This window comes from Acinonyx jubatus, chromosome A2 (assembly GCF_027475565.1).
Source record: "Acinonyx jubatus isolate Ajub_Pintada_27869175 chromosome A2, VMU_Ajub_asm_v1.0, whole genome shotgun sequence".
NCBI classification, from domain to species: Eukaryota; Metazoa; Chordata; class Mammalia; order Carnivora; family Felidae; genus Acinonyx; species Acinonyx jubatus.
The window spans coordinates 66,969,550-66,993,434 of NC_069383.1; the positions used below are offsets into that span (position 1 = coordinate 66,969,550).

General features: G+C 37.8%; 1 protein-coding gene across 1 annotated transcript in view; it reads left to right on the forward strand.

The window, feature by feature from the left end:
- The window catches only part of COL28A1 (collagen type XXVIII alpha 1 chain), a 173,908-nt gene that overhangs the window by 2,153 nt on the left and 147,870 nt on the right, over positions 1-23,885 (forward strand). The window contains exons 2-8 of the mRNA XM_027071949.2: positions 1,152-1,312; positions 2,162-2,718; positions 9,067-9,087; positions 10,778-10,834; positions 14,645-14,698; positions 19,010-19,051; positions 23,385-23,411. Coding sequence (XP_026927750.2) covers positions 1,186-1,312; positions 2,162-2,718; positions 9,067-9,087; positions 10,778-10,834; positions 14,645-14,698; positions 19,010-19,051; positions 23,385-23,411 — 885 coding nt within the window. The 5' untranslated portion in view covers positions 1,152-1,185. The remainder of the gene's footprint in view (positions 1-1,151; positions 1,313-2,161; positions 2,719-9,066; positions 9,088-10,777; positions 10,835-14,644; positions 14,699-19,009; positions 19,052-23,384; positions 23,412-23,885) is intronic.

Genomic DNA, 23,885 nt, shown 5'->3' on the forward strand with positions numbered 1-23,885 from the left:
TCTATGTGGCATATATGAAAGAAGTCAGTGATCCATTCCATTCCTCACTACCTTTGCATATATTTCCACCCCCTATTTGAGCCTGGAAAAATCATGCTCATGATTTCCTCGTTCCCATTCCCTGAAGGCAAAGTGAAGGAAAATGTGATTTCCTTTTCCAGAACTTCTGAAGTCAGTATAGTTTAAGAAGGAGAGCATTTCCAAACCATGCAGAACATTGTTTCAAAAAAGACTTTTTGTTCCTTCTCCAGTATACTGAGCTAGCCACATGTGAGTTTTCTCTTGCCAGGGAAGCCTGTGGGTTTAAAAGTCATCCAGCGGATAGCTGGGCATATTGAGGGATGAAGATGGCTGAAGATTTAATACAGGATTAGAGTTTTCATTGTTAATTGACCCAGAAAAATAGTTTCATAGGAATGGTCAGAGGAAGTGTGTTCTGATATCAAGTCTTATTTCTGCCCATCAGTTCTTCGCTGGAAGAACAATGTTGCTGAGCAAATCTGCTATTTTTGTTCTCATACTCATTTGATTCATTGGATATGCAGCTGTAGTCCAGCTTGGAACTCTGTTGTAGATGAAGTTTCCAAGCAAGAGCATAAAAGAGAAATGATGTTCTATGGGAATACAAGGGCAATTTCATTTTTGACTAGCCTTTTGAAGTCACTAAAGTTGTGCATGTATTATTAAGACTGGAATGATGGTGGTTCTCTACAACCCTGTAAAAATATTGAGATCATCAGGAATTAGTTATAATGAAACAACCATGTAGCAATCTGATATCACCTTGAAGAATGTGGAAATGTCAAAACAGACCCTATGCTTGAACCATGGTCATCATACAGAGTGGGACTGAAGTGTTCTCAAATGGCTTTTCCCACTCTCTGCTTCTCATAATAAAATGGGAAATTCAGATTACTTGGCTGTAATTCTTTGACTATATAGAAATATTCAGTAATAAGTGTTGGCTTGTGGTGCCATGATTTATTTCAATTAAAATCTTCTAAAATCTCAGTGTAGATGTTTTTCTGGAAATATGAATGAAAACCCTTTTCTCTTGTCACATGCTGGTTTTCAATTCTGCTGGCTTGAAATTAAAAAATAGCAAACATTTTATTTTACCAAAGTATTTATAACTGATTTTTCTATTAAAGGTGCTACAAGACAGATGACCTTTCACCACCTGCCATGATGTGGAACAGACATTTTGTCTTCTATCTCCTGCTTTTGCCAGCTTTTATGAGTCAAACAATACATGGACAAAGAAAGAAAGGATCAAAGTCCAATTTACTTGCAAAGAAAAATAACTTCCAGGGTAAAAAAAAAAAAAAAAAAGGTTTTTTTTTTAATGATTAGTTTTAGCCTGAATATTTTTTTCTGAATAACACTTGATATAAATATCAAACCATACATATATAAAAACATATGTAATATTCTATTTTAATATAATTATGTTGTGATAATAATATACCTTGTATACATACAAAGGATACTTATAAAAACTTTAGATGTTTTAGAGCCCTTGTACATTCATTATCTCATTTGAGCCTCACAGTAGCTTTATAAAATAGTAATGACAGAAAGTGCCACTCTCATAAAGAAATGGCAGCCCAGAGAGATTAAATGGCATATCTCAGGCCATAGACAAATGAACTAGTAAGATGCAGAGCTAGAATTCAAGCTCAAGTTCTCTGTTTTTAAGATTCCCCCTTATTGCTAAAGTGATGTGTATAGTTGTTTTCTCCCTGGATTTCAAAAAAGCTAAAAAAAAAAAAAATCCCCAGACCAACTATCCGAACAAGATGAAGCCTCATGAATGTGACATAGAACCTGAGATTTAGGCAGAGTGTTGTTTACGTCTAGACAGCTTTGCCCAATATTTGCTGGATTTCTAAGCAGCTTTTACTTTGAGGAGATGCTCGATATACATGGTATTTTATTTGTTGGCTTTTCATTTGCATGATTTTAAGGGGTAAAGAATTTCTAGATTTGGAAAGAGATGTAGTTCTTCACAACTTAAGCCCCATCTCCAAGGCACCTCTCTTTTGCACTCCCCTCTCCTCTCCAAAACAACACACATCCCACCACCTCAGGGCTTTCCTTAGGCAAAGTGGTTTCCTGATTAGGAACAAATATTTTGCCTAACCTGTTTGTTCTATTTCAGACTCTACTTGCTTCATAGATGTGGTCTTCATTGTGGACAGCTCTGAAAGTTCTAAAATTGTTCTCTTTGATAAACAGAAAGATTTTGTGGCTAGCTTGAGTGACAAGGTTTTCCAACTGACCCCGGTTCGCTCCTTGAAATATGATATCAAACTGGCAGCACTTCAGTTTAGCACCTCTGTCCAAATTGATCCACCTTTTTCTTCTTGGAAGGATCTGCAGACTTTTAAACAGAGGGTCAAATCTATGAATTTCATTGGGCAAGGCACCTTCTCCTATTATGCAATCTCCAATGCCACTAGTTTGCTTAAGAGAGAAGGGCGTAAAGATGGTGTGAAAGTGGCTTTGCTGATGACTGATGGCATTGACCATCCAAAGAATCCAGATGTCAAGAGTATTTCTGAAGACGCCAGAACTGCAGGAATATTGTTTTTCACCATTGGACTTTCCACTGTCGTCAATGAAGCCAAACTTCGTTTGATATCTGGGGAATCATCCAGCGAGCCCATTCTACTGTTGAGTGATCCCACACTTGAAGATAAAATTCAAGATCGCCTGGTAGGTACTTGAGGAGTGGGTCTTATATATATATTTCCAACCATAATATTGATACCTTAATTATAAATTCTGTGAGGATAGATACTGGGTCAGAAAGATAAAGGAAAAAGAATCCACCTCGGAAATAGCTAAGAGAATCTTTCCGAAGTCTCTCCACTTCCTTGATAGTTTACACCAGATAAACTGGGAAAGTACCAGAGTTCCTGCTCTGGAATTGCATTCCTAACTTTATTGCTAGCCAATGCTGAGAATTTGGGAAGAATTACTTTCCAGTTATACACTTCAGTCTCCTGTTTATACATCCTGGGATCACGAACACTGCTGACTTATATTCAATTTGTGGTCAACTTGTGGTCTGCAGTATTTGTACTAAGTTGGGTTTTTTCCTCATTTAACATCTGCAGAAACATTTTGACTCAATATGTCACCTACAGCAATATTATGCTACTCAAGCAAAGTTCATAGACTTCTAATTTTTTCATTATGTCCTTGTTTCTTAGGTGTTCGCAAGCCCACCCAATGTAAAATCACCTGCAACCTTCAGTCACCCAACAGTTTCTCCCACATATCAATGAGTGCCATTTGATTGGTCTGATTAGCTATGTCGATGCTTTTCTTTGCTGATTGCTCAGCTGTGTGTGAGCTCCTTTCCTTTCTGCTTGGGAAAACACAAGGCAAAGCAATCAAAATAAAATCCCTCTTCAGAGTATTTCTCAAGAAAAAACTCCTAGAGAAAAAGTGGTTGATTTGTTAAGTGTTAAAAATCGATTTTCCTACAAATACTGATTTTCTTTGATTTCTTGAGAAGAGGGCAAGGCACATGTGTCCCTTATACTAGGCATTTCATATAGCTGTTTTCTATAGGTTGCAAAAAATCTCAGCCTTGTTTCAGAGATTGTTTTGCCCTTTTGTCCCTTCTCCCAATCTTTTTCCTAACATTATTCTTATAAGTTAATAACTTAAATTCTATTTATATTTTATTTTTATATTATATTTATATTTTTATATTATATTTTTCTGTTATATTTATATAACTATTCTGTAAGTTAATTCTCTTAAATATTAACTTGAAGATAATAACTTGTAAGTTATTCTTATAACTGTTGTTTTCAGCATGAGACATTAACTATTTTATCTAAATAATAGTTATCATGTCTTGAGTGCTCTCTGTCTTAGCCATTGTTCTGAGTACTTTACTTACATCTTTTATTTTATTCATTATTTTATTTATTTTATTTTGCAACAATATTATGATGTAGGTACTATATTATCCTCATTTTATAGTTGAAAATGTAATGCCATGCAAAGGCCCTGAGGTCTTCACAGTTAACCCTATGAAGTTATCTTGAAGGGGGAAAATAGAAACTGTGTTTTAAGATTTTCTCAATCAGAACTGCCTTGAAACAGTTAAGCAACATCCCTCCTCCAAAGCTGCTATTGTTTCTGGTCTCTTTTCCTTGGGCATTGGGGGTAGATAGGGAGAGCTCAGCCCAGGTTGGAGATGGTGATTTCAGTCCCCAGGGGAGTTAGGGGGAGTGCCTACCCTGAGCATCTTTTTTGCATGAAAGGGAAATGTGCAGGGGTACCTGGCTAACTGCCTAGGTCTGTCTGTGCCATAATGTAAACAGTCCTTACCACTGAACCCAAAATAGAAGATTCTAGCATGTGCTGGAGAGAACACTTGAATTGAGATAATGAGTTGCCAGTTGCTGACTATAGAAGTTGCAGGGGAGGCATCTCTTTGGCCAGTTGTGTAGGCTCAGGAGGTTCATACTCCTTCTAGACACATTGTCTTGGCTGAGAGCTCCTGCCCAACTCAGAACACAGGATCTTGGCAGTAGACTTGACACAGGACTATTTGTCCATTTTTGGGGGAAACCAGAAAATGATCAAGTGTCCCAATGACCCCGCTCTTGCTTAGCATCCTGTGATTTCAGCTTGTTTGTTCAGATGGAAGCTCTATGAACAAGCCACTTCTCAGGAGACGCTGCTTTCCAAACACTTCCAGCAACCAAAGTGCTTATTAGGCCCTCAAAGAACAATATGCTAAGTTTCAACGTTTCCAATTGCCACTATGTGGGAGGCAGAACTTGACTCTTGATCAGGCCATTGGAAAAATTCCTCATCTAATCTATTTCCATTACATTTTTTTTTGTTGAATTTTTAAGCTTTTCATTTTGAAATGATTATGTAGTTGACTTTCTAAAAGAAGTTAATTAGGTATAATTTAAAAAAAATTGCATCTACTTAAAGTACAGAATTCTATGAGTTTTGATAGATGTACACATTCACGAAACCACCAACACAGTTAAAATACAGAACATTCTGCCACGCCCAAATTTCCTCATGCCTCTTTGCACAATATCCTTCCCTTGCCTCTTAGCTCCTGATCTGATTTTTGTCACTCGAGTTTAGTGTACATTTTCTAGGCTTTTATATAAACAAGCTTATGCAGTGTGTACTCTTTTTCTGTCAAGGTTTTTATACCCAGCATGACAATTCTGGAAATCGACTGGGTTGTTTTTTATATCAACAGTTTATTTCTTTTTACTGAGGAGTAGACTTCAGTTGAATTTAATGGACATGGGTGCCCACAATGAACAGATTTTGCAGGAAGCAAGACAAATCAAGGAATCATTACCAACTCCCTGGTACCTCTAGTAGAAAGTATCATGTAAGAACCCCATGAATACATTTCAACTCTGAATGACCCAAGAGATACCTGATGATTCCACATTGAAGAGGATATGTAAAATGTTTTAATACTATTTTATTATGATTTACATAACAGTATTGAAACCAAGGAAACAATTCCAACCCAATATCCCATACATATAGTTGGTCTTTCAGAAAAGATGTTATGGTGGCTATTTTGCCATTATATTAAGCTGTAGATATTTTTTTGTCACAGTTTGTAATCCTCGCCTATTAAGTCTTTGTTCTGATCCCATCTGCTACCATGCCAATACCTTTGCCACCTTCCTCACATGTCCTCTGTCCCCTTCTCAGAGCATTGACCTCATACTCATTCACAAAATTGGCAGTTCCATTCTAGTCTTTTCCTTCCACATATATGCCATCATAGAACTCTGCCTCCATTAATAAAATGCACCTTCTTTTGCTCAAGGGAGGGCTTTTCTCCATTTATCCCTTCCATTTAAACTAGAGCAACCGCATAGATCTTTTTTTAAATTTTTTTAATGTTTATTTATTCTTGAGAGAAAGAAACACAGAGCATGAGCGGGGGAGGAGCAGAGAGAGAGAGTGAACAACAGAATCTGAAGCAGACTCCAGGTTCTGAGCTGTCAGCACAAAGCCCAACGCAGAGCTCGAACCCACTAACTGTGAGATCATGACCTGAGCCAAAGTTGGACTTTTAACCGACTGAGCCACCCAGGCACCCTCATCTGCCTAGATCTTAACTGAACGTGCCCTTCCCTATGGCTTTGACCACGTTCTCCCAGCTGTATGCTACATAACCTGCCTCTCTGCTAAGTGAAGGCACTCACTACTTCCCAAGGTGTCCAGCTCTGTCCACATGGGCCCTTTTGTCCACTCTTTGAAATGTCCCTCCTCACTGCTTCCTTTGTCTTATTGCCCACACTAGTCCTTATGACTTTTTCCTCATAAACTTTGACATATAGGGGAGCATTCCATCAATGAGCTGGTCCTTTGCATTCTTCTTGAAAATTATCCAGAAAACCCACCTATTTCCAGAAACTGTCTTGTTTCCCACCTCCCCACCCAGTCTGGGATCTCCTTCCCACGCTGCTTGCTGTGGCTGTTTTCTGTCACTGGGGCTTATAGACTATAAGTGTCCTTAGGGATAGAACTTTGTTCTTTGTTTGAAACAGTCTTATCTATTGTATAGTCTTTGGTCTACTTTTGTTTCCATAGAAATACAAATTCCAGCAAACACAAAATCAAATGAGTTCCAAAATTAGTTAGTTATGTTGTTATGGTTTTAAGCCTCATGGCACATATTTTTAAAGAGTTAACATGGCACAGCAGAAATTAAATTCTCAAAGGAAGAGCTGAAAAAAGTGTAAAATTATACATCAGGCATAGTGGCAGCTAAATTCATGAGCTTAAAAACTGATGCTAGATAATAGAAGGGTGTTGCTTATTATAAAAAGGTTGTAAGGTGACAGAACTTTGCATTTTTATTTATTTCAGTAGTTGCTTTCAAACATTACAATTTGTCTTGAATTATTACTTGTTTATTATATTTTGAACTATTTTCAAATTCCTTTCCCTCTCTCAGGAAAACTAAACTTCTGACATGTGTTCAAAATATTTTCATAATTTGGATCACATTCTATAAATCCCTCTGCAACTTGCTTTATCACTCACTGTCCTTGGGAAATTTTCTATGTTGAAATATGTAGCCCCAATGGATTCACTTAAACTGCTGAATAATATTTCAGTTATTGACCCATTCTAATACTGATGGATATTTTCATTATTTCCAAATTTTCACTATTGAAAATAATGAATGCTGAAATATACAATACTTCAAGAATTTCTCTAAGATATGTCTGGAAGGGATGTCAGAGTAACAGGTGGAAACAAGGACTCATCCTGGGCAACCTAGAAATAAAGTATGCACATCTTCAGTTTTCTAGGCACAGCCAAATGTTCTGGAGAGGGGAAATTACACCAAGACTGTCAGTATATCTGAATTCCCATTTCTCCACATGACCTGTTAGTTCATAAAGATACAAGCAGTTCATCTGCTTTCAGCCTGAATTTATACTGGCTGGCTATTTTAAATCAGGAGGGTGGAGAGTGAGGGGAAAGGAAGGGACAAAAGGCCATTGGTGAGACTCTGAGTTTTGTAAATAGGGTGTGTGGCCAGAGTTTTACAGCTCCTGAGACCCCATGGTCAAAATTTCTTATTTTTTGTATTTTTGGAAAATGACCTGGAAGGATTATGTGTCTTGTCCAAAGCCACACAGCTAGTTCATGGTGGACACAGGGTAAAAACTCCAGACGATGCTTAATTCTCAGCCTAATTTTGTCCTCCTATTAGATCCTTAGAACTGCTTAAAGCATTTTGCTACATCTTCGCTCTGTATTATTAGTTTGTATGGAAATAAAGGTAAAGTAAAAATAAAAATAAACGGATGTGGGGTCCTCCATAAAGGTACAGCTCTGACTTATCTTTAACTTCCTCATTACATTCTTCATTTCTTATCATTTTATTTTTAAGTTTATTTATTTATTTTGAGAGAGAGAGAGAGAGAGAAAGAATGTGAGCTGGGAAGAGGCAGAGAGAGAGGGAGAGGGAGAATCCCACTGACAGTGCAGAGCCTGATCTAGGGCTCAAATTCACGAACCATGAGATCATGACCTGAGCCAGAAGCAAGAGTTGGACACTTAACCAACTGAGCCACCCAGGTGCCCACTTCATTTTTAATATCTTGCAACAAATATTCTAGGGCTTTTTATTTCCATTTTCTATTTTATCATATTAAATTAACCCTTCAGGTCCAGTTGTAAGGCATCAATCTGACACATCATTTCTACATTATGAAAACAATTCTCTCATCTGTAAGCATTGGTTCATTTCTTTCCCATGTTTGGCTTCGGACGTGGCCTTAGTGCCCTCGTCAGATAGTACCTCATTCAGCGGAAGTAGGTCAAGATGTTAGACAAAGACTAGATTGTGAATTTCTCTAAAATTGTGAATTTAAAGGAATTTTGAAAAATATTCTGGCTCATTCATTACTGTGTGGGTAAGTATAAAGTACCACTTGAACTTGTTTAGGTAGCTCCACCCAAGTGTATGACATTGGGCAAGTGACAGCACAGCAGACTCAAGTTTCCTTGAGGCAAAATGAAAGTCTGGACCTGATTGACTTCAAACGCTTGTTGTTATTTCATGAAATTATCACGCTAAACTTAATGTTTTAATGTTTGAAAAAATGCATGTATGTATAGGGATGGAAAAATAAAAGTAGAGAAAACATACAATTATGTATTCTGGCTAAGTCTTTATAAGTAAAAGTGAAAAGTCTTTATTATGACTGATCAAGCTTGTAGCCAAATTATGGAGATTAGACAGCTGATTAAGAAAACAAAAGCTAGAACATAGGATGTAACAAGATAAAGTTCCTCAAAAAAGAGTAATTTTTAATGTTAGTGCCCTTCCTGTCTCTTGTGATATGGCTCAGAGTGCTCCTTGGGAGGTTGGTTGGGAGGCTCTACTGCTTTTATAAGGTTAAAAAGACTGAATTGCTATTCTTCTTGAAAATTGCATATCCCATAGAGAATAATTAAGACTAATAAGAAGCTGGAAGCAGAACCATGAAGCGAGTTAATGTTTTATTCTTTTTTCCCTCCTAGGATATCTTATTTGAAAAGAAGGTAAGCACCACATGCTTTGATTACTATGAATTAACTCTAAAATTTGCATAATCAAATCAGCATTGTAATTCACATTAGAAGATAAAGAGTGTCTAAACAAAAATGCTTAATTCTTTCTAAAATGAGCCAATTTTGAGGCAGCCATCTGATTTCTTTTATGCTGCTCTATCTACTGCAGATTGGAAAATTTAGAAAAAGTAAGAAATATTTAATATGATTTTAGAGAGTAACTTTAGAAATCAGTGGTAGCCAAAATGCATAATTTTTTTAAAAGATTTTATTTTTAGGTAATCTCTACACCCAGTATAGGGCTTGAACTCACAACTCTGAGATCAAGAGTCACACATTCCACCAACTGACCCAGCCGGGTGCCCCCCCCGCCCCCCCCCCACTAAATGGCATAGATTTTGCTTGTTTTGGTAACACTTCCTTTATTCTAAGCATGTCTCTGATACCAGCTACTCGTGGGGATCCTTCACTTTGGGAGGTGTTTTAGCCAAGATTCCTAGCCCAGAGACACCGCTCAGAGTCTCCTGCTGCTGCCCAGGGATTGACTTTAAGCTCATTCTCCTTCTTGCTGGTGGCAACCATACCAAGTGGCAAAGGAAGCTGGCTAATATCGTTTGGATAGTGCTTAGCACAATCGAAGACCACAATGTTGCTGAGGACTTCTATACTGCATATGTGTTTCTTAACACAGAGTTTAGAACATGCGAATTTTGTTTGATAAACTGCTTATTAAACATCAGGAAATGTACAGATAATAGGAGCCAACTAGACCCTGCAGAACACCATGTTTCATCAAATGGTCAGAGACACCATTGTTTTGTGTACCACTGAGATAGGAAAGGACCCTGCCAATTAAGCTGTGATATAGTAACTTCTTATAAATTACAATTCTTGATTTTATACTTATGGTAAGAGTCCCTTTAGGTTTATTTAGACATAGAGTTTTAAATACTGTATCACTTTTGTCACGTATAAGGGAAAGTAGAAGCAAACTAAATTGGTTATTTCTAAAAGTTCTTCGCATTCAGAGTCTAAATCCTCTGCATGGCTTTTTGTCTCTGAGTCATTGATGCCCTTCCTCCCACCTCCCCCCAATATCAGCCTGTGCACCATCAAAAACACTGGTGATGCAGCATTTCTTGAGTGTGCTCCAGTAGTGTCTCTGGAGTTTTCTTCCATTTCATTCTGTAAGTTTTGAAGAACTTCAGAAAATAACACCTTCATTATGATCAGGCCTGATTCAAATAAGACTCATTCTGATTTCAGACATGTTAAAATAAGGAGAAATGTACATCCTAGAATTTGTAAAATATGGTATGCCACATGTTTTCCTTTTTGACTAAAGGAATATTTGATATCTGTATGTTATTGAGTTTTGATGTACTGTATAGAAGAGAAAAGGAAGAAATTCGAAAAATCCACTGAAAATGTTTATTTTCCCTTTTAACTGGCAACTAGATGTTATACATATATTTTTGGTGGGAGGTCTAATTTATCTAACCATGGCAATGTTTAGTAATACTTTATTAGCTGGCTCTTACCAGATCTGAGTTAGCCTAGAAGACTTGAAAAGGGAGAGCAAAAACTCCATAAATTTGCTTGGTAAAATTTCTTCAAGGGAATAAGATTTGAAATGCTGCATTTCATTATGTGTTAATATTGGATTTCATTCTTGACTCAGTGTGAACACAAGATTTGTGAATGTGAGAAAGGGGATCCAGGCGATCCAGGGCCTCCTGTGAGTATGTTTCCACTTTTTTTTTTTTTTTGTATGTTTATACTTTGAACTTACAGTCAAGTCAGGAAGCCCTAGTCATGATTGCTCTACTGACGCTTGAAATCGCAGGACTGTTTGATGCTGTTGAAAAGAAGTTGTGGGGCGCCTGGGTGGCTCAGTCGGTTGAGCGTCCATCTTCGGCTCAGGTCATGATCTCGCGGTTCATGGGTTGGAGCCCTGTGTTGGGCTCTGTGCTGACAGCCTGGAGCCTGCTTTGGATTCTGTGTCCCTCTTTTGCTCTGCTCCTCCCCCGCTCATGCTCTGTCTCTTTCTCTCTCAAGAATAAATAAAAAAGAAAGAAAGAAGAAAGAAAGAAAGAACGAAAGAAAGAAAGAAAAGCAGTTGTGTGCAAATAGCAGCAAACACGGAAATGCTGTTTTTTTCTTTTATTCCTAAAGGGATACACTCTGTCCTTACAAACAGGCCTGGGATTTTCCTGACCTGAACTGAACTGAGGGCAGATTTAGTTTAAAATGATGAAGCTGTTCTCACAAAGGATATTTCAGGATCACGTCTGATGTGACAATTGGGGCCAGAATTTCTCAACACTGAAGTGAAAACAAAGAAAAAGGTCATACAAATCCTTGGTGCTTTAGGGAAAGCTTTATCCCACTCCACCTAAGAACAAGTGACACGGATCTCTCTGGAAGCTAACTGTGACTTCACATGTATCCAAGAGCAACACTGTGTGGGCCTCTCAGGGAGGAAGCTGGTCAGGAAGCTTTGGGGATTAGAGTGAATCCTGTGAAATGGAACTTGGCAACTAAAGGTTAAAGGCAGGATTTACTATGATGATTCAATACTTGATAAGATAATCCCAAAAGGAGTGTTTCCTTTATATTCTGGCCTAACATCTGGAAGGTACCATCTAGGTACTGGGAAGGGACTTGAAAAAACATCACAATGGTAGAGATACTATATATTTCTCTAATACATTTCATTCTGATGCATCCATGCTGCTCATTCAGTATTCCATTTACTTATGTTGTTTCAAACCTTTGAGGTCATAAGCCCAGTGGACATATCTCACAAAAATGCATTGATACAGTTTTTGAACGAATGCTTGTATTTGGGGGCAGGGAGCGGAATGTGCACTGTGAATTGCTTAGACTGTGCACATTTTCTCTTGAGACTTGGGTCCAAAGACTATATTTTTTCAAACCATTCTATCAGTTGAGGCATTAGAAAGCAGGAGGGTCTGTCCTTTATTTTTTTTCTCCAAAATGTAAGTTAGATATGTTATAGGATAATGTGGCAGCCAGTAGAAGCTGATTTGGGCCAAAGCAAAGGTTTAAACTTCCCCTTCTTATAAAGTCTTCACTTATGTTTATTACACCAAGAGGTTTTCTGGGAAGGTGTACTTGGGATATTCAATTATGTTTTAGAATGAACTGTAAAGAAAATTTACTAGTTGCTGAGCTAATCTGACAATTTTAGTCACTCAATATTGTTAGAGATTAATGTACCATTTTTTAACGGAAGTAGAGTTGACACACAATGTTATATTAGCTTCAGGTGTTCAACACAGTGATTCAACAAGTTTATACATGATGCTGTGTTCACCACAAGTGCAGCTACCATCTGTCACTATACAGCACTATTACAATACCATTAACTATATTCCCTATGCTGTAACATACCATGTTTTAATAGAGATAGACACAAAACTATGTCATTTAGCATTTACTGAGTCTCCCTAAAAACTCTCAGAAAAGCCAGCTTTATGGCGGTTGAGAATGGGAAAACAAAACGCCTTTCTGGAACAGGATTGGAGCACTCTCTTCTCTCATATTTTCTTCTTCTTCTTTTTTTTAAATTTTATTATTTTTCTTTTTATTTAATTATTTTTTTAGATAATTTACATCCAAGTTAGTTAGCATATAGTGCTTTCAGGAGTGATTTCAGGAGTAGATTCCTTAGTGCCCCTTACCCATTTGGCCATCCACCCTCCCACACCCCTTCCAGTAACGCTCCGTTTGTTCTCCATATTTAAAAGTCTCTTATGTTTTTGTCCCACTCCCTGTTTTTGTGTTATTTTTGCTTCCCTTCCCTTATCTTCATCTGTTCTGTGTCTTAAAGTCCTCATATGAGTGAAGTCATAGGATACTTGGCTTTTTCTGACTGACTAATTTCGCTTAGCATAATACCCTCTAGTTCCATCCTCATAGTTGCAAATGGCAAGATTTCATTCTTTTGATTGCCGAGTAATACCCTATTGCATATATATGCCACATCTTCCTTATCCATTCATCCATCGGTGGACATTTGGGCTCTTTCCATTCTTTGGCTATTGTTGATAGTGCTGCTATAAACATTGGGGTGCATGTGCCCCTTTGAAACAGCACACCTGTAACCCTTGGATAAATACCTAGTAGTGCAATTGCCGGGTCATAGGGTAGTTCTGTTTTTACATTTTTGAGGAACCCCCAGGCTGTTTTCCAGAGTGGATGCACCAGTTTGCATTCCCACCAGCAGTGCAAAAGAGATCCTCTTTCTCCACATCCCCGCCAATATCTGTTGTTGCCTGAGTTGTTAATGTTAGCCATCTGACAGGTGTGAGGTGGTATCTCATGGTGGTTTTGATTTGTATTTCCCTGATGATGAGTGATGCTGAGCATTTTTTCATGTGTCAGGTGGCCATCTGGATATCTTCTTGGAGAAGTGTCTATTCATGTCTTTTGCCCATTTCTTCACTGGACTATTTGTTTTTTGGGTGTTGAGCTGGATAAGTTCTTTATAGATTTTGGATACTAACCCTTTATCTGATATGTCGTTTGTAAATATCTTCTCCCATTCCATTGGTTGCCTTTTAGTTTTGCTGATTGTTTCCTTTGCTGTGCAGAGGTCTTTTATTTTGATGAGGTTCCAATAGTTCATTTTTGCTTTTGCTTCCCTTGCCTCCAGAGACGTGTTGAGTAAGAAGTTGCTGCGGCCAAGGTCAGAGAGGTTTTTGCTTGCTTTCTCTTCAAGGATTTTGATGGCTTCCTGTCTTACGTTTAGATCTTTCATCCGTTTAGTTTGTTTTTGTGTATGGTGTGAGAAAGTGGTCAAGTTCATTTTTCTACATGTCTCTGTCCAGTTTTCCCAGCATCACTTTCTGAAGAGACTGTCTTTATTCCATTGGATATTTTTTCTTGCTTTGTCAAAGATTAGTTGGCCACATGTTTGTGGGTCCATTTCTGGGTTCACTATTCTGTTCCATTGATCTGAGTGTCTCTTTTTGTGCCAGTTCTCTCATCTTTTCTTCTTCTTCTTCTTCTTCTTCTTCTTCTTCTTCTTCTTCTTCTTCTCCTTCTTTAAGTTTCTTTATTTGGAGAGAGAGAGAAAGAGAGAGAGAAGGACAGGGTTAGCGAGAGAGGGAGACAGAGAATCCCAAGAAGTTTCCATGCTGCCAGTACAGAGCCCGATATGGGGCTTGATCTCACAAACTGCGAGATCATGACCTGAGCTGACATCAAGAGTAGGACGTTTAACTGACTGAGCTACCCAGGTTGCCCCTCTTCTCTCATCTTTGAGATTATCCCTTGGATATTAAGGAGGGAGAGACATTGTCCTCTTTTGAGCAAATCTAGAGAATCTACCTCTTCAAGACAGTGCAGTCTGCCTTGTTTGTAGTAAAAGAGAGAATACAGGTAAATCTCTGCTTGGTAGGTTAAGTTTTTTTACAGTCTTCCCTCATTTTATGGGATGGAGCTGATGAGAAATTATTGTAATGTGTAAAAAACGAATATAATGCCTGCTTAATGCAATCATTTTTCCCTTTGCCTTCAGGGTACACATGGAAACCCAGGTATCAAAGGTGAACGAGGACCAAAAGGAAACCCGGTAAATAAATAAACAGCTTTCTTTATAAACGAATGTATCTCTTTCTAGATTCATTTAAAGAACAAAACTGAAGAAAACAAAAGAGAACTGTACTATATGTCAGTGCTGGAAATATGATGATTTCTGTGAAGACTACAGGATGTTTACTTCCCATATTGTCTGGTTTGTGTTAGCTTGCTTTTACAAATTCTAAGTAATATATGACCATTTTAGTTAATAAATCTGGGAAACGTAGGGATACTGAACAAATAGAAATTAGTAATTACATAACGGTGACCCTATTAATTTTTACATTGTTCCATGAATTACTAATACATATCCCATATGAAATTGATATTGGCACTTATGTTTTTTATAGATCCATTTTATGTATAACCGACCTATGATAATAATAGAAAAAACAAGTATCTCTTACTCCCAGACCATCTTCAGGCATTTCCCTAGTTCTTTTATTTGTGAGCCCATAAAAAAATTTTCTAGATTAATTTTTTAAAAATCAGATAATATTTCAGGTGATGATCTTCCAAGTTCAAGAGTGATGAAAAGAGTCATAGGAGAGAGATATAACTATGTGAAAATTTATGGCAAAATTCTATATAATGAAAAATAATAATTAAAATCAAGAGGAAAACAGGGAAATTTTGCTTTAAATACAATGGATATTGGATTAATTTCTATAGTATATAAAGACTTTATAAAACAGATAAGGAAATATCAAACCACTAATAATTAATTGGTAAAAGGAACCAACAATTTTCAAGAAAGGAAATAAAACCAGTAAATAAAGAAGTAGAAGAATATTTATTTTCACTGTAGAGTGAATGATACTTAAAAAGAGATAATGAGGTACCCTTCAATATTAATTATTCACATTTTAGAAACTTTGGAGTCCAGGGCTGTTGGGTTGTTTTTGTGTGGAGAGGGGAGCAATTTTCTAGTTCACATAGTTTGGGGTGGGTTTTTTTTTGTGTATTTCAGATTAAAAAATTTTTTTATAGCAGTTAGCACAGTGATATTAAAATAATAACTAGTGATAGCAATGGGTGGTTTGTTCATTGCAAAGGTAACTTGGCATATTTTGGAAAGCAATTAGGCACTACATAAGATGTATTTAAATACTCAGAATTTAACCCAATAACTGCACTTCTGAAACTATGTTTAGGGAGGTAATGAAAAAGAGAATAAGTTAGATGCATTAAAGTATTTAGATACGTGAAAGCCAATTACTTGCTTGTCAAAGAAAGAGAATGTGAAATCCTCAACAAGATATTAGCCAACCGGATCCAACAATACATTAAAAAAATTATTCACTACGACCAAGTAGGATTTATACCTGGGATGCAGGGTTGGTTCAATAACTGCAAAACAATCAATGTGATTCATCACGTCAATAAAAGAAAGGACAAGAACCACATGATCCTCTCAACAGATGCAGAAAAAGCATTTGACAAAATACAGCATTCTTTCTTGGTAAAAACCTTGAAGAAAGGAAGGATAGAAGGATCATACCTCAAGATCATAAAGCCATATATGAAAGACCCAACGTTAATATCATCCTCAATGGGAAAAAACTGAGAGCTTTCCCCCTAAGGTCAGGAACAAGACAGGGATGTCTCCTCTCACCACTGTTATTCAACATAGTATTGGAAATCAGTCTCTGCAATCAGACAACACAAAGAATAAAAGGCATCCAAATCAGTCAGGAGGAGGTCAAACTTTCACTGTTCGCAGATGACATGATATGCTATATGGAAAACCTAAAAGATTCCACCGAAAAACTGCTAGAACTGATCCATGAATTCAGCAAATTTGCAGGATATAAAATCAATGTTGAGAAATCGGTTGCATTGCTATACACCAACAATGAAGCAACAGAAAGAGAAATCAAGGAATCAATCCCATTTATAATTGCACCAAAAACCATAAAATATCTAGGAATAAACCTAACCAAAGAGGTGAAAAATCTATACACTGAAAACTATAGAAAGCTTATGAAAGAAATTGAAGAATACACACACACACACACACACACACACACACACAAAGGAAAAATATTCCATGCTCCTCAATAGGAAGAACAAATATTGCTAAAATGTCAATACTATCCAAAGCAATGCACATATTCAATGCAACGCCTAAAAAATAACACCAGGATTCTTCACTGAGCTAGAACAAACAATCCTAAAATTTGTATGGAACAAGAAAAGACCCTGAATAGCCAAAGCACTCTTGAAAAAAAAAAAAAAAGCAGGAGGCATCACAATACTGGACTTCAAGTTGTATTACAAAGTTGTAATCATCAAGACAGTATTGTACTGGCACAAAAAGAGACACTCAGATCAATGGAACAGAATAGTGAACCCAGAAATGGACCCACAAACATGTGGCCAACTAATCTTTGACAAAGCAAGAAAAAATATCCAATGGAATAAAGACAGTCTCTTCAGAAAGTGATGCTGGGAAAACTGGACAGAGACATGTAGAAAAATGAACTTGACCACTTTCTCACACCATACACAAAAACAAACTAAACGGATGAAAGATCTAAACGTAAGACAGGAAGCCATCAAAATCCTTGAAGAGAAAGCAAGCAAAAACCTCTCTGACCTTGGCCGCAGCAACTTCTTACTCAACACGTCTCTGGAGGCAAGGGAAGCAAAAGCAAAAATGAACTATTGGAACCTCATCAAAATAAAAGACCTCTGCACAGCAAAGGAAACAATCAGCAAAACTAAAAGGCAACCAATGGAATGGGAGAAGATATTTACAAACGACATATCAGATAAAGGGTTAGTATCCAAAATCTATAAAGAACTTATCCAGCTCAACACCCAAAAAACAAATAGTCCAGTGAAGAAATGGGCAAAAGACATGAATAGACACTTCTCCAAGAAGATATCCAGATGGCCACCTGACACATGAAAAAATGCTCAGCATCACTCATCATCAGGGAAATACAAATCAAAACCACCATGAGATACCACCTCACACCTGTCAGATGGCTAACATTAACAACTCAGGCAACAACAGATATTGGCGGGGATGTGGAGAAAGAGGATCTCTTTTGCACTGCTGGTGGGAATGCAAACTGGTGCATCCACTCTGGAAAACAGCCTGGGGGTTCCTCAAAAATGTAAAAACAGAACTACCCTATGACCCGGCAATTGCACTACTAGGTATTTATCCAAGGGTTACAGGTGTGCTGTTTCAAAGGGGCACATGCACCCCAATGTTTATAGCAGCACTATCAACAATAGCCAAAGAATGGAAAGAGCCCAAATGTCCACCGATGGATGAATGGATAAGGAAGATGTGGCATATATATGCAATAGGGTATTACTCGGCAATCAAAAGAATGAAATCTTGCCATTTGCAACTATGAGGATGGAACTAGAGGGTATTATGCTAAGCGAAATTAGTCAGTCAGAAAAAGCCAAGTATCCTATGACTTCACTCATATGAGGACTTTAAGACACAGAACAGATGAAGATAAGGGAAGGGAAGCAAAAATAACACAAAAACAGGGAGTGGGACAAAAACATAAGAGACTTTTAAATATGGAGAACAAACGGAGCGTTACTGGAAGGGGTGTGGGAGGGTGGATGGCCAAATGGGTAAGGGGCACTAAGGAATCTACTCCTGAAATCACTCCTGAAAGCACTATATGCTAACTAACTTGGATGAAATTTTAAAAATTAATTAAATTAAAAACAAAAAGACAGGGAATGTGAAGAATCCTCGAGCAGCTTTACAACACACACAACTGTACCTCTTCATCATGTGAGTCCGAAATGATGTCATCGTGTCTTCTTTTTGTTTTGTTAAACACACGTTTTAAATTTATGTTTACATTTCATTTATTTGGCTTGTAATTTTGTGCCACATCATATATTTTCCTAAGTCTTGCCGAAATCAAGCAATTACTCTTAATGACATCTTGGAAAACATTCCAAAGCCCCTTGGAGAAAAGCCAGAGTGCCTGGCTCCGATTGGGTACAATGCTGCATTTGAAAACAAGGGCTGTGTTGTTAAACTGAGAAGCAAACCTAGGCCTAAGCTATGAAAATGTATCTGGAGTCTGCACCCTATGCATCTGGCTTCGCTCCAAAGGGCAAAGGCTATCTGAGCAGCGATTTTCTTCCCTAAACTCCATGGTGAAAATGTCAATGGTGAAGGCCAAAGATTTTTTCCCCACTGGGTTAACCTATTAATCTGGGAATTCGGAATAATTTTATTCCGAGCATTTTATTGAGCAATCAGTCACTCTGTAGGGCTGTGGAATTTTGACTGAGTTTTTTTTCTCCCCCACAGGGTGATGCTCAAAAAGGGGAGCCTGGAGAAAGAGGCCCAGGGGTATGTATGCAAGTGGAATGCTTTCCCCAGAATGTAATCTAGGATGCTAAGTTTCTGTAAATGATCATTTTGCCCCCTGTAGTACAAGTGCCAAAATGACTTACATATACATGTGCTCTTGATGGCACAGATGGGCAGTCAGACAGACATGGCCTTGGAAATGGAAATATGGGGAGAAAATGTTCTACTCAACAGGAGTGATGATGACACAGGGTGGTCAAGCACATGACATTCTTGGATACCTAAGTGGGTTTTGTGGAAGACTCAACTCAGGAAAATATTTTTCTTTGCTTCTTGTGTTTTTTTAAAATATGTTTATTTATTTTTAAGAGAGGGGGAAGGGAAGAGAAAGAGGGAGACAGAGAATCCCAAGCAGGTTCCACACTGTCAGTGCAGAGCTGGCCGTGGGGCTCAATCTCACGAACCATGAGATCATGACTGGAGCCAAAATGAAGAGTCAGACATTTAACCAACTAAGCCACCCAGACACCTCTGTTTGTTTGTTTTTTTCCAATAAAGAATGCGTTAAAAATTCTGGGAGCACAGAACTAATAGTCTAAACTATGCTTTTGTAAATTTGATCTGCAGACAAAAGAAAAAGCATTCTAGTTGATTTATTATCTCTAAAATTAGAAGATGTTAGAGATTGCCTGAGAAATAATTACAGAAAATTTCTTCTTTTTCATTTTTCTGGGAGTTGTAGTAAAGTTGCAAAGAGCAGAGAAGGGTGTACAGTGAATAAAAAAAGACCATATCACATTTCTCTTCCTGGCTGTCCCCCTGGCAAAAGCCTAGGAGACAGGCCCAGAGGTTTTAAAAACTGGTCTCTTGGTGTCTTTAATCAACTTTATGAGTAAGTCTAATAGAAAGATTGATGATCAATGGAAATTCATTCAGATATGTGTGTTGTTCTTTTAGGAAGTATTTCTTAGGTGTTGTCTACATGTAAAGCATATTATTATGTGAAAAGAAATTAAGACAAAGCACTCATATTTTTTGAAAAGTGTGTTATAGGAGAGATTAAAATATCTAAAATAGCTACAATATTGGTTGCCAAAAGGGAGTCTGGGGGCAGCAAAATGGGTGAATGGGAGTAGGAAGTATAGGCTTCCAGTTATGGAATGAATAAGTCACAGGGATGAAAGGTACCATATAAGAAATATAGTCAACAGTAATGTAAGAACATTGTATGGTGACAGATTGTAGTTACACTTTGTGATGAGCATAGCATAACATATAGAGAAATTGAATCAGTATGTTGTAGATCTGAATCTAATGCAACATTGTATGTCAACTATACTTTAATTTTTGAAAAAAAATAGCTACACCATGAGGCAGAATGTCAAAATACTATAAAAACTGCATGCACAAATTATTATGGGCCTTCAGAGAAGATTGAAGCTATCGGGATGGGTTTTATAGAATGACTTCTGGAGAGTAGGATTGTGACTGGAAAGGATAGAACAGAAAGGTGGAAGGGACAAGCATTCCAGATGGAGAGTGCCATGAGCATCGACCTGAGGGAAGGCTATGGGTTGGAAAATGGTGAGAGGAGGTGCCTAAAGAGGATGTTGGCAGACACAGCTTGAAGGGCAGAGTGGATGTTCCATGCCGACTGTAGATCTGGGCTCTGCTAGGTGAGAGACTGAGATTTCAAATGAAGGGTGCAACCCAAGAGCTGTGTACTTGGAAGATTAATCTGGCATGACTCTCAAGGGGAAACTGAAGTGGGAATAAACAGAAAGAAGGAGTACTTAGAAGAAGGTTTTTTGTTACGGCCTGTCTGAGAACAGGGACATTGGCTAGGGCTGCTCCAGGCAGGATGAAAGCCACTAGCCATATGTGCTTACTGAGCAGCTGAAACACGGCTAGCCTGAACTGAGGTGTGCTGTAGGAGTAAAATACACAATGAATTTGGATGACTTAGTGCCAAAGAACATGTAAAATATCTCATGAATAATTTTTATATTGGCCAAATGTTGGAAACCCTTGTATTTCAGACCTAGAGGGATCAGTAAAATATATTATTAAAAATTAATTTCACCTGTTGTCATTTTCTTAATGTGGCTATTAGGGAATTAAATCACATTCAATTGGATAGAATGGGGCCACAGTGATGACAGAATAGAGAAGAAGAGAACATTGTGAGAACCATAGAAGGCAAGAAGGATAGGCTGTGGGGACTGACACTGACTCATATAGTCAACAAATATGTATTGAGCGCTTGGTATATGCTGGGCCGTTCTTTAGGTGCTGGGGATACAGTGAGCAAGATTGATAGTTCCTGTTTCATACAGTGTGCTAGCAGGGTGAGCAATCAACAGGCCAACAAATAAATGAGATTTCATCAATGAGATGTGTTCTTGACCTATAAAACCAGGTCATACGTGAGGTGCCTGGGTGGCTCAGTCGGTTAAGCACCCAACTTTGGCTTAGGTCATGATCTCACGGTTTGTGTGTTTGAGCCCTGCGTCGGACTCTGTGCTGACAGCTCGGAGCCTGGAGCCTGGAGCCTGCTTCGGATTCTGTCTCCCTCTCCCTCTGCCCCTCCCCCACGCATGCTCTGTCTCTGTCCCTGTCTCTCTCTCAAGAATAAACATTTAAATAAATAAATAAATAAATAAACAAATAAATAAATAAATAAATAAAACCAGGTCATGAGGATGTTCTAGGCAGAAAGAGCAGTAGGTACAACGACTCTTGCGTGGGAACAAGCTTGTAGGCTGAAGAAATGGAAAGAAAGCCAGAACTTGGCAAAGAGTGGTGGTAGACAGGTTATGGAGCTAAGTAGGAGTGGGTCACAGAGGATCCTCCTGGCTGGGGTGGGGGGTGGGGGCGGACAGTGGAAAGGATGGACTTAAAACTAAATGCAGTGACAGCTGTTGGAGAATTTTAACTGGTTGGATTCAAGGAATGTAAGGGGCAAGTAGAGAGAAAAGATAAACTTTTGATTCTGTGTGATTTGAAATATGATGGCACCACTAATACAAACAGGAAACAAATTTGGCAGACCAATGAGTGCAGTTTTGGATATCTTAAATTTGAATACTTTCAAACAAGTAATTAAGATGTCAAGGAAGGACGAAAGAAAGGAAGGCAGGAAGGCAGGAGGGAAGGAAGGAAACTGATAACAATCAAACAATAAATTGACCAGAAAGTTCAGAAAGAAAAACAGGGGAAAAAAGAGTATAATATAAAAAAGTAAGGTTTTTGCTGCAAACATGAATTGTTTTAATAAAGTACCCCAATTTAACTATCTATAATGTGGCCTTTAATTTTAAGCACAATACTAAAACCTAAACCCTTTATGCTAATAAACATATCTGAGAAGAACTAAAATGCAGCATAACAATACTTTTGACCGTAGTTCTATTTTTAGTTTCAATTTCCCAGTGACCACTCATTTGGAGAGAAGTGTTATTTCCTTCCCGAAGTTTTCCTTTTTTTTTGCCTTTTGTAAAAAAAAGTCATACAAAACAATATTTTGTCATCTGACACATGTAATTGTGATAATAGCTTGTTTCTCCATCGGTTTCTCCGGCTCACTTAAAATATATCTTACAATTTTATTTTCATACTTAAAAGCTATTGTTGTATGAGAAAGATATAAAGTCCTATATGGAAAAGGCTTGCTCTTGCTTAAAGTTGTTAATTTCCTAGTTCACTTAATATTCAGAATCACATTACTTCAAGGGCTCACAGGCAGGGACGCAATGGAGGAGGTTGTGCAGGATTCCCAGGACTGACACAGAAGAGGAGTTAGCCCCATAGTTAGCATGAGATAAAATATAGTGCCTTAAAGGCCACCGTCTCATTAGGGTTGATAAAGGAACCATGCATTTCATTGATGTTCCATATTCGAGACTGAATTTGAAAGGAGGACCGTAATGGATATAAATATTTACATACATTGTAAAGGCCATTATCTCAGCTTATTTTCAAAGCCAATTTCTTTAACAGTCTCTGTGAAACATTCTCAGCTATGATAGTTCATAGTTTAAAAGTCAATATAACAATTTTGAATGGAGCATTGTAGGTCGTCCCTTTTACAAGTTTCAGTGTATAGTTTCTCCTTCAGCTTTGGGCCAAAGGGTAAGAAATTGGGTTTGAAAAAAATATGTGGAACTGAGAATAGAATGTAATGAAGAGGAAAATGGGTTCTTTTCTTCTCCCCAGAGAAATAAAATAGCTTACATTTCTGTGTGTGGTCTTATTTTCCTTGACTGTACAGATGTGTTTTTTTATACTTTGTAAATGAAAAACATCAAATACTTCCTCCAACTATGTCTTCTAATATGTTTTACTCTTTCTTTCTTTTTTCTTTTGTAACTAGGGAATCCCTGGGTACAAAGGTGAGAAGGTAAGTTGGTAACAATGAATAGACAGGCCAGGATTTCAGAGAGAAAAACAGAAGCATAACTGTATTTATGTACTTAATAAAAGTTGTTTTCCTTTATTTTCCTAGGTCTAGGTTCCCTAATTCCCAAGTATACTCTTAAGTCTGTAAACATAAAATAATAATAAACTTCAGGTACGGAGATGTGTTGGAAGGGGTGAAAAGCATCCTAAGATGCCTGAGATTAGGATCCAGCCTCTCTCACCTCTGCAAACACGAGGACCCCTATTTACCAGCCATGTAGCACAGACTATAAGTTCCAAATAAAAATGGATGCGGCAATACTTCAGTTAGGTTGCTACCTTGATGCTTAACTTCCTATGAAAGCTAGACACCAAAACCTAGACATCAAATCCTCTTGTAGAAGCAAGAGGATTTATTCTGGTTAGGCGATAAGGAACCTCTTCATACAGTGAGACATCTGGGTGGAGCTTGCAA